General features: G+C 41.0%; 2 protein-coding genes across 2 annotated transcripts; one reads left to right on the top strand and one right to left on the bottom strand.

Annotated features, from left to right (window-relative positions):
* Nucleotides 1–830: 830 nt before the first annotated feature.
* rpusd4 (RNA pseudouridine synthase D4) lies at nucleotides 831–3,516 on the bottom strand. The gene is made up of 6 exons (XM_086292462.1): nucleotides 2,934–3,516; nucleotides 2,015–2,222; nucleotides 1,835–1,928; nucleotides 1,494–1,644; nucleotides 1,307–1,404; nucleotides 831–1,213 (listed from the first exon to the last, which is right to left on the bottom strand). Exons 1-6 carry the CDS (start codon nucleotides 3,343–3,345, stop codon nucleotides 1,013–1,015), a joined length of 1,164 nt encoding a protein of 387 aa, XP_086148588.1. The 5' UTR covers nucleotides 3,346–3,516; the 3' UTR covers nucleotides 831–1,012.
* Nucleotides 3,517–3,742: 226 nt separating this feature from the next.
* Nucleotides 3,743–7,148, top strand: LOC147330710 (WD repeat-containing protein 82-like). Its single transcript, XM_086292510.1, has 9 exons — nucleotides 3,743–4,108; nucleotides 4,207–4,307; nucleotides 4,394–4,460; nucleotides 5,545–5,644; nucleotides 6,036–6,152; nucleotides 6,255–6,410; nucleotides 6,518–6,587; nucleotides 6,667–6,809; nucleotides 6,909–7,148. Exons 1-9 carry the CDS (start codon nucleotides 3,948–3,950, stop codon nucleotides 6,939–6,941), a joined length of 948 nt encoding a protein of 315 aa, XP_086148636.1. The 5' UTR covers nucleotides 3,743–3,947; the 3' UTR covers nucleotides 6,942–7,148.
* The last annotated feature ends 3,350 nt before the right edge of the window (nucleotides 7,149–10,498 follow it).

The raw sequence follows: 10,498 nt of genomic DNA, 5'->3' as shown, positions 1-10,498 counted from the left end.
CAGGCTGTTCACGTCTTAATTCTCTAGTACCACTAGTAATAATCTTAAGACAGTTACAGGGACCAGTGCTCACAACTTTTTTTTAAAAATACATTTTGGACCATGTATGATAAGTTTGAATCTGAAATACTTGTGCCTGTTTTTTCCAAAACATAATTACATGATATTGCTTGTGGAATAAGTTAAAACTCAATCATTCACATGGTTAAGTGCTACAGATCGGTGACAAATTGAAGGCAAAACCAGTGTGTTTCAGTAACTTGGTTGCCTGTGCTGCCTCTTTAACTCAGCTGTAGTGAAGGACACAATTTTTCTTTATCTAGAAGATATCCTCTAAATGGGTATTTTAACCATGGTAGTGGCCATGTTGGCCCAAACTCCCCCGCAGGGCACTTTTTGTTTAAGATCCGGTGACTCCAGAGGTCATAGCCTGATTCATAATTTCATAGCTCAAGTATTTCAACCCCTTGCTGCATCCTGGGAGATGCCACTCATGTCAAAACTGAAGCATTTTAACATAGGATTAATGTGAGCTGAGACGTACTCCCTCAGCATAACTGAGACACCATATAGTGTTGGATTTTTTTCCCTTTAATTTGTCACCTATATCTGTATATTGTAGTCATTCAGATTTTTCTCAGGATAAAACTAACATCTGAAACACCCATCAAGGATTTTTGCCAACGTATTCCTTCATGTATGTGTGTATAGTAGGTTATTAAACAATATATGCAGATGGAATCTTTGTAGTAAGTCATGTCAAGCTGAAACATAATGATTACTGTCTTCTAAAAAGAAAAAGTGAGCTGTGGGTCTTTTTAATAATGACGCATTTGAATGGTTCTTATTCAGTTCCATAGCATCAGTTTTTAATAATTAACACATTCTGTTCCACATCTGTCCACTATCACACGTATCGGCGCTGTAGTTACACATCCTGATGTTCTATTCCACATTTAAATTACATTTAACAGGGTTGGACTGTTAAACGCTGAACAAAGCAAGGAGATGATCACGTTCGTTTTTCATCTGGGAGAGTTATATGCAGTCGGCCCAGTGTTTGGGTGAAGTATTTCGGTAGCGGGCAGGACACGTTGACGTCAGCTTGGCTGCTTCCTGGCAGCGTCAGCTGTCGTGCATGTAAATGAAGGGGGAGGTGCCGAACCTTGCTCTGTTCAATCCCAAGTTTTCCCAACACACGTTCTGGTAATTTCTGTGGAAGGAAATGTATTATTTAGTCATCATTTGTGACAAAATAGAAATCAAACTCTTATACATGTTAAAAAAGAGACTGTAAACATCTTACCTGTGGTGCCAGTTTGCTCCAGTGGGAATATTTGTGGTCACCAAGAATGGGACACCCGAGAGCAAAGGCCATATGAACCCTCATCTGGTGCTTCACTCCTGTGAACACAATGAAGCAGAAAAATACCGAACATGTGCCCAGGCAGGTTTTTGGGATGATTTCCTTTTGTTCACATGTGCACTGTTACCTGTAAAAGGCTGGAGTTCCACAAGGCTGCAACCACTGCTGCTGTCCAGGACTCTGTACTTGGTCAATGCTGGATGAGCTTGGCGATGACTTCGGACTTTGGTTACACCATCACCTTCATCGTTCAGTCTGTAAAGAGGACTCAGAGCCATCTGAAATCAAAGAAGTTGTTATGAGACTGGAAAATGCACACCATTATTTAAACAATAACTAGTAATTTACTCAAATGCTCTGGACAACAAACCCAAACTAATTTAATGTGTAATAAACATACTAACTACTAAGCTAAAAGCCGTACATACAAGGATGTTTAAAGCAATGATCATACAGAATAAGAGGCACCTTGTAGTGTGGCTGAGGACCTGTGACCTCTCTCTCTATGATGGGAATATCAATCAGACCTTCAGATGGCACAGGAACACCAACCGTGATAACCCTGAAAAGGAACAACATAACTAACATGCAGTGGGAGTATTAGCATGTACATTATTTAATTAATCCTTATCAGTTTCCCCTACTCACCAGTACTTCCTCTCCACTTTGTTATTTCTATTCAGAGCGAGTACGTGCTCCACCACTTCATCCCTCCTGGCCAGCAGGAGAGTTCCCGTTGAGTCCTTTTCTAGACCCAGACAGGGAATGAGCTGAGAATCAGACTTGATCTTCATCCCATCCATCATTTTTGAGAGAACAGGAAGCACAGAGGTGATGGATGTGACGTCGGAGTCATCTGGGAGACAGCAGCAACATTACATTTGTGGTGCCAGTTAGACATCCCAGCTTCAGTGTGATAGCTGACATTTTTATGGTCATTCCAGCTGTTCTCAGTAATGATACTGCATGTCTCCTAACAATAACAACAACAATAATAATAATAATAATAACAACAATACTGAGCCTGTTTAAGAACACCTTAATATGTACAACAATAAAATATAGTCTCACCACATAATTTTTCATACACATGTTTAACTGTTCATTAATACAAATATCTAATTAGATAATCACATTAATTTAGCATGCAGGCATCAATAATGGTCAATAGTTCAGAGCCATGATCAGAATGGGAAAGAAAGGTGATTTAAAAGACTAAATGTGGCATGGCTCTTGGTGTCAGACAGGCAGGTTTGAGTATTTTATAAAGTTTCCCAATCATCTTTCGGGTTCACACAGAACAGTACAAATGGATGATGTCAGACGATGTTTTCTTGGCACACTCTGTGCCCTTTAGTACCATCGTTTAAACACCACAGTCTACCTGAATATTGCTGCTGACCATGTCCATTGTAAAACACCATGTTACAAAGATCTCATATTGTTTTTTTTTTCTTAACATTACAATGAGTTGATTTTTATTTTTATTTCAAACTGAAAATAAAAACTTTTTCAAACTTCTTGTCAGTGTAATCAGATTAAAGAAGACAGCCCAGTGTTGGTTTACCTGCCACAGGGATGCCGTAGGGTTTGTTGACGATCACTACATCCTTGTCCTGGTACAGCACGCTTCTGTGGAGGTGTTTGGCGAGCACGTTGGGGTGCACATTTTGTAACTGTACACTGAACCGTTTCAGCTCCATCACCCTCCTCTGCTGGGCAGACATGGGAGGCGCTGTCTCTCGGGTCTTCGACTTCTCTCCTCGGATCTTACGGGCCAGGTCAACGGCTCTAACACGGGGTTTGTCATCTGCGTCGGAGCCTGGAGTGTGGTTGGCAGCGGTGCTCTGACCCCGGGCGAGGGGCGGTGTTGTCTGCGGACACTGGCGGCAGGTTGTCCGGGGTTTGGCCAGACAGAAGAGCACATCCAGGCCGGAGCTCCGGTCAAACACACGCGCTAGTCTCCCACAGCTGTTCATCACGGCACTGAGTGAACCTCACAGACCAGACGGCGCACACGAGCTTCAAAACACAAGCATGAACTCTGAAGTTATTAAAGAAGTTCCGGGCCAAGCCTTTCAGAATAAAAGCATAATTTCATCCATTCATTCAAATTAAAATAATTCCGACATATTAGACACTATATAGATAAAACCAAACGACAAACGATATAACTATCCGTTTAAATGCTCTTAAACATAACAAATACACACTGCGTAAATGTAAAAAAGCATTCCGGTAATTTCCGCCTTTCTCTCAACGGGTGTATTTGTTAACTACGCTTACACGGCCCGCCAGGTCACAACTGCAAAATATTATAGCTTCTGGCAAGCACCGCCCGCCTGGTAGATGAATAAAACTAAGTCGATCATAATTTCCGGTTGTTACAAAGTTGCATGTTGTCTGCTGTGGATTTTTGTTGCCATAATGCAAATACAAGCACCTTAGTGATCTAATGGACAGCAGATGCGCATAGCTCAACCAAACCGAAATAATTACCAGGCTTCATTAAATCTCAGACAGGAAGCTGATGGAGTGTTTTTTCTCCTAACGTATGCTTTCTTGGTAAAAGCCTGCAGCTATGAAGATCACAGACGGTGTATTACGATGTTTCAGAGTGGCCAGGACTCATCGGAAAAACGAAGAGAAGGTCAACTGCGTGGACTACAGCCCAAATGGTGAAAATGTGATAACAAGCAGCGACGATGACCGCATACTGCTGTATGACATGCGAGATGGAAAGTAAGTGGCAGCCACTGTAGACAGTATACTGTATATGATAAATAAGATCCTTAATGTGACTGCATTGTGTTCTTATGGTGTCCTTGTGCTTTTCTCAGGTGCAAAAGCAACCTCTTCAGCAAAAAGTATGGAGTAGACCTCATCCGCTACACGCATGGAGACACAAATACAGTGATCTACAGCTCCAACAAACTGGATGGTAAACACTTGACGCCATGCACAGCAATGCGAATACAGTTAGTGGTCCATTTTGGAAAATGAAATATATTTTGGGATATTTTTCAGATACCATCAGATACCTTTCGCTCACTGACAACAAGTACATCCGATATTTCCCAGGTCACACTAAGAGGTGCGTAAAGCAAACACACAACCTTAATCAACCACAACTGTAAACATGTAGACTGGTATTCAGTGAAAGCAGACAGTTATATAGTATGCACCCTATATGCCTACTAAGTAAATGGACATGCTTTTATTTACTGTAACCAGACTAAATAGAATAAAATGTAGTTGAGTGGAATTCTCATTTTCTACCTTTCTGGAGCTTTCTCCAGTGTGCTCATAAAAATACAGAAATATGCACTCAATGGTGACTTTATTAGCTAAACCTGTTGAACTGGATTTTAGTGGAAATATCTAATCAGCCAGTGTCATGGCAGCAACTCAATACATTTAGGCATGGTGAAGGTGATGTGCTGAATTTCAAACTGAGCATCAGGATGGGGAACAAAGGTAATTTCAGTGACTTTAATGTGGCGTGGTTGCTGGTGCCAAACGGGCTGGTCTGAGTACTTCTGATACTGCTGATCTGCTGGGATGTTCCCACACAACCAACTCCAAGATTTACAGAAAATGATCTGAAAAAGCAAAAAATTCCAGTAAGCAGCATTTCTCTGGGTGAAAATTCCTCGTTGGTGACAGAGGAGAATAGTCAGACTGCTTTGATCTGAAAGGAGAGAAATAGTAACTCAAATAACCACTCGTTATAACCAAGTTATGCAATAGAGCATCTCTGAATGCTCTCCAGACATTTCTGTAGCAGATGTGCTAAAGCAGCACAAGATCACACTGGGTGCCACTCCTGTCTGCTAAGAACAATAAACAGTAGTTACGGTTTATATCGCTACAATTAGACAACAGAAGAAAAACGTTGCCTGATTGAATGATTCTCAATTTCTCCTGTAAGTTTGAGATGTTAGGATCAAAATTTGGATGAAACAAAGCGTTGCACTCAAATGGCCTCCAGAGTCACAGATTTCAGTCCAACAGAGCACTTTTGGATTGCAGAGGAATTCAGATTCTCATTGTGGATGTGCATATAGTGTGCATTCCTGAAAAGCTTGTTCCTGTCTGTCTTTCCTTAAAGTAATTTTACATTCAATAAAACATTAGCTCAATCCTGATCAGTTAAAACCAGTTTGTTTGGGTTTCAGGGTTACTGCTCTCTCCATGTCTCCGGTGGATAACACATTTATCTCTGGGTCACTGGACAAGACTATCCGGATCTGGGACCTCCACTGTCAAAACTCTCAAGTAAGTAGTTTGTCACTTGATTGAAAAGTTCCATTTCTTCTGCCATTTGTACACATTTACAAATGTGTAATAACAGCTACAGTAATAGAATAGTGTGCTTTATATTGTGACACAAAATACTGCCTATTAAAGTGCTGTTGATTAGTAGTCCCTGAGTAGTCTTGACCACCAGAGGTCTCCAAATCTCTCTTGGATCTGCTCAGACATAATAAATCTATGGGTAATACCAGAAACATAACCTTGCAAAAATATAAGGAGTAAATAAACACCAAATGGAAATAAACACATAAATATGAAAACATGTGATGCAGAAAGTGGTCATTATTGAGGATTCTTTTGCATATTTCTTGAAAGTTACCAGTTTATGTTGCACAATCTCTCTGATTTTCAGGGTTTGATAAATCCACTGGGGACACCTCTGTGTTCGTTTGACCCCGATGGGCTGATATTTGCTGCAGGAGTGGATTCAAAGACAGTTAAACTCTATGACTTTCGTGCTTTTGACAAGGTACAGCTGAGTCCATTAAGGGTTTTCTGTTTGTGTTCACATGCATTCTTTCCAAAAGCCTTAAATGAAATTCTTAATTATCTGAAAATCTTCCCGTTGAAGGGCCCGTTTGCCTGTTTTGAAACGAGGTTTAATCGCGTTTGTGACTGGACTGGACTCAAATTCAGTAGTGATGGGAAGCAGATCCTCATATCTACAAATAAAGGGATTATTGGAGTCTTGAATGCTTTCAATGGATCTGTTCTGCACACTTTTTCCGTAAGAGACATATTGGAACAAAAATACGGAATTGCATCTGTTTTTATGTTAATATAATTATTTTCAGATTACATGCTGAAGCCATCCCTGTCTTTCCTCATTTTAAGGGCTACAACAACAGTAAAGGCATCTCACTGGAGGCCTGCTTCACACCTGACTCGCAGTTTGTCATGATTGGTAAGCTAAAAAAAAACCCTCAAACTTTAGATTTGAGCCTTTTCCTTTAAGCTTCCTGTTAACACTCTGGTTTTTCCAGGCTCAGAAGACGGGAGAGTTCACGTTTGGAGCACAGAGAGTGGAATGAAAGTGGCCGTGCTGGATGGGAAGCATCCAGGACCCATCAGTGCGCTCCAGTTCAACCCCAGATTCATGACGTTTGTTAGTGCCTGCTCTAACACGGTGAGAGCAAGCCTATCTTACCAGTGTGTCATTGATCTCCTGCTGGAAAAACTGCTTATTGTTCTCATTTTGACTTTTTAAAAATTATTTTCTCAACAGACTTTTTGGCTCCCGTGTGTTGATGACTTGTAAAGGCACCAAAGGTCACCATCATGGAGTGAAGTTGGACCTTCCTTTACAAACATCATGACCAAGGAATATTTTGGAAAAATGTTATGTTGTTTCTACCTTTTTTTAAAAAGATGTTTCATTAGCTTTTATTTGCCTGTGTTTTTAAAAAATAATAATTGTGCTTTTATTGATGGTTTTATAATAAACTGGTTTAAAGTTATATAATAAAAAATCTTGTTTTTTAAACGTTGTCCCTCATCCCTCCTCAAACGTTTGCTAGGAATTATCTGAATTCCAACAAGTGCTTTTATTATTATTATTTTTCCTTTGTATTAACGAACAATATTAGAAGTATAAGTGTAAACTGACAAACACTAACAAGTGAGAGTTTTCTGTGTGTGTGTGTGTGTGTGTGTGTGTGTGTGTGTGTGTGTGTGTGTGTGTGTGTGTGTGTGTGTGTGTGTTTCCAAATCCTGTGCTTCTTTACCCTAGCTTAGATCCTCGTGGCGCAAATTCAACAAGGTGCTGGAAACATTTCTTAGAGATTCTGGTCCATATTGACATGAAGACACAGAAGTTGGATATCAGTTGGAGATGGTTTACGCTTCGTGTCACGGCACATTATCCTGATTGAAGCAGCCATCTGAAGACCACTACACTGTGGTGATAAAGAGATGGACGTGGTCAGAAATGAATGACGATGCAAGTACCAGTCTACTTCCTCAGCCTGTCTGACCGATTCTGATGCTCGGTTTCATCGTGTAGATGATGTACACATGTCTAAATGCCTGGAATACAGTGGGGCAAAAAAGTATTTAGTCAGCCACCGATTGTGCAAGTTCCCCCACTTAAAATGATGACAGAGGTCAGTAATTTGCACCAGAGGTACACTTCAACTGTGAGAGACAGAATGTGAAAAAAAAATCCATGAATCCACATGGTAGGATTTGTAAAGAATTTATTCGTAAATCAGGGTGGAAAATAAGTATTTGGTCACCTCAAACAAGGAAAATCTCTGGCTCTCACAGACCTGTAACGTCTTCTGTAAGACGCTTTTCTGTCCCCCACTTGTTACCTGTATGAATGGCACCTGTTTGAACTCATCATCTGTATAAAAGACACCTGTCCACAGCCTCAAACAGTCAGACTCCAAACTCCGCCATGGCCAAGACCAAAGAGCTTTCGAAGGTCACCAGGAAAAGTATTATAGACCTGCACCAGACTGGGAAGAGTGAATCTACAATAGGCAAGCAGCTTGGTGTGAAAAAATCAACTGTGGGAGCAATCATCAGAAAATGGAAGACATACAAGACCACTGATAATCTCCCACGATCTGGGGCTCCACGCAAGATCTCATCCCGTGGGGTCAAAATGATCATGAGAACGGTGAGCAAAGATCCCAGAACCACACGGGGGGACCTGGTGAATGACCTGCAGAGAGCTGGGACCAAAGTAACAAAGGTCACCATCAGTAACACACTACAACGCCAGGGAATCAAATCCCGCAGTGCCAGACGTGTTCCGCTGCTGAAGCCAGTGCATGTCCAGGTCCGTCTGAAGTTTGCCAGAGAGCACATGGATGATACAGCAGAGGATTGGGAGAATGTCATGTGGTCAGATGAAACCAAAGTAGAACTTTTTGGTATAAACTCAACTCGTCGTGTTTGGAGGAAGAAGAATACTGAGTTGCATCCCAAGAACACCATACCTACTGTGAAGCATGGGGGTGGAAACATCATGCTATGGGGCTGTTTTTCTGCCAAGGGGACAGGACGACTGATCCGTGTTAAGGACAGAATGAATGGGGCCATGTATCGTGAGATTTTGAGCCAAAACCTCCTTCCATCAGTGAGAACTTTGAAGATGAAACGAGGCTGGGTCTTCCAACATGACAATGATCCAAAACACACCGCCCGGGCAACAAAGGAGTGGCTCCGTAAGAAGCATTTGAAAGTCCTGGAGTGGCCTAGCCAGTCTCCAGACCTCAACCCCATAGAAAATCTGTGGCGGGAGTTGAAAGTCCGTGTTGCTCGGCGACAGCCCCAAAACATCACTGCTCTCGAGAAGATCTGCATGGAGGAATGGGCCAAAATACCAGCTACTGTGTGTGCAAACCTGGTAAAGACCTATAGTAAACGTTTGACCTCTGTTATTGCCAACAAAGGTTATGTTACAAAGTATTGAGTTGTATTTTTGTTATTGACCAAATACTTATTTGCCACCCTGATTTACGAATAAATTCTTTACAAATCCTACCATGTGGATTCATGGATTTTTTTTTCACATTCTGTCTCTCACAGTTGAAGTGTACCTCTGGTGCAAATTACTGACCTCTGTCATCATTTTAGGTGGGGGAACTTGCACAATCGGTGGCTGACTAAATACTTTTTTGCCCCACTGTAACTGTTATACGATTGGCTGATTAGATATTTGAATGACTTAGCAGTTAAACATAAATGTAGGCCCCCTCACACATGTGTAGCTCTAACTGATCCATTTCCAGTTTTCAGACTTTTTCCATTTGTCACACCCCTAAAAGGATCAGTCAACGCTAATGCACGATTCTCTTGAATCTTGAAAGTGAGACTTTGCTTAAGTTTTATGTTTCAGTTATGGTGAACTATTCTTGAACTCTGTTATCTAACTCAAACCTGTTGCCTCATCTAAATACAGGGAGTCATGTTAAACAAAGCTCAGTTTAAGTTATCCAGCTTTTCTTAAGTAAAGAAGCTTTTCTTAAGCTGAATGGTGATTTACATCTTAACAACATTCAAATTAAATAATGCTCTGAATCACACTGAATTTATTTACATATTTTATTATATAATTTGCCCCTGTCGGAGGAAGATGAGGCTATTCTTGTCAAGGCTCAACTGAAGAAGCAGCACACTGGTGTTGGCCAGAGGGGCCGATGGCGCGATATGGCAGCCTAGCTTCTGTCAGTCTGCCCCAGGGCAGCTGTGGCTACAACTGTAGCTTGCCTTCACCAGTGTATGAATGTGAGAGTGAATGAATAGTGGTATTGTAAAGCGCTTTGAGGGGTCCCGAAAAGCGCTATATAAATGCAATCCATTATTATTATTATTATTACAGTCGTTCTTCCAGAATAACCCGAACCGCTTTCTCTTCTTTCTCAGACTTTTCTCATTTCCTGTAGATTTTTGTTCTGAACTCTGTCATCTCTCTGAAAAGTGCTTCATGCTGCACATCAAGTTTCTTGAACCTTTTCTCTCGTTCTTTTAGTGTTTCCTGCTTTTCTTCACGTTTTCCTTCCAGTTCTTTGTTTGCCTCATGCATGTGTTTCTTTGTTGTTCTTTATGATGGGTGGCTTGTTACTCTTCATGTCTCTTCTGTAGTAATTGAAATGAAGACTGTATGTCTTTATGACTTTTCTCCTGCTGTTGCTTCTGCTTCTGCTTTTTGGTGTTGGCTTACTGGACTTTGTTATAGAGTGCTTGTAAATGGCTGTTTTTGGTCACCACTTCGTGGATTCGTCACTCTATATCTCTGCATATTTTCTCAAGTTCAATTTTATTTCCTTCACTTCATTGTAAAATACTTGTAATTCTGTATTTTGT

The sequence above is a fragment of the Aulonocara sp. 'chitande type north' Nkhata Bay genome, linkage group LG5, assembly GCF_057382095.1.
Source record: "Aulonocara sp. 'chitande type north' Nkhata Bay isolate Kocher_YH1m ecotype deep benthic linkage group LG5, A_spYH_male_GT1.1, whole genome shotgun sequence".
NCBI classification, from domain to species: Eukaryota; Metazoa; Chordata; class Actinopteri; order Cichliformes; family Cichlidae; genus Aulonocara; species Aulonocara sp. 'chitande type north' Nkhata Bay.
This window is presented reverse-complemented; position numbering and strand designations above follow the sequence as displayed.

Bases quoted from the DNA above. Each gene is read 5' to 3' on its own strand.
- rpusd4 (XM_086292462.1), bottom strand. From the start codon at position 3,345: ATGAACAGCTGTGGGAGACTAGCGCGTGTGTTTGACCGGAGCTCCGGC. The intron at 1,645-1,834 runs GTGCCTCTTATT...CTTTGATTTCAG, and splicing joins GTCCTCAGCCACACTACAAG to ATGGCTCTGAGTCCTCTTTA. The intron at 1,405-1,493 runs GTAACAGTGCAC...TTGTGTTCACAG, and splicing joins GGAACTCCAGCCTTTTACAG to GAGTGAAGCACCAGATGAGG.
- LOC147330710 (XM_086292510.1), top strand. From the start codon at position 3,948: ATGAAGATCACAGACGGTGTATTACGATGTTTCAGAGTGGCCAGGACT. The intron at 4,109-4,206 runs GTAAGTGGCAGC...TGCTTTTCTCAG, and splicing joins TATGACATGCGAGATGGAAA to GTGCAAAAGCAACCTCTTCA. The intron at 4,461-5,544 runs GTGCGTAAAGCA...TTTGGGTTTCAG, and splicing joins TTCCCAGGTCACACTAAGAG to GGTTACTGCTCTCTCCATGT.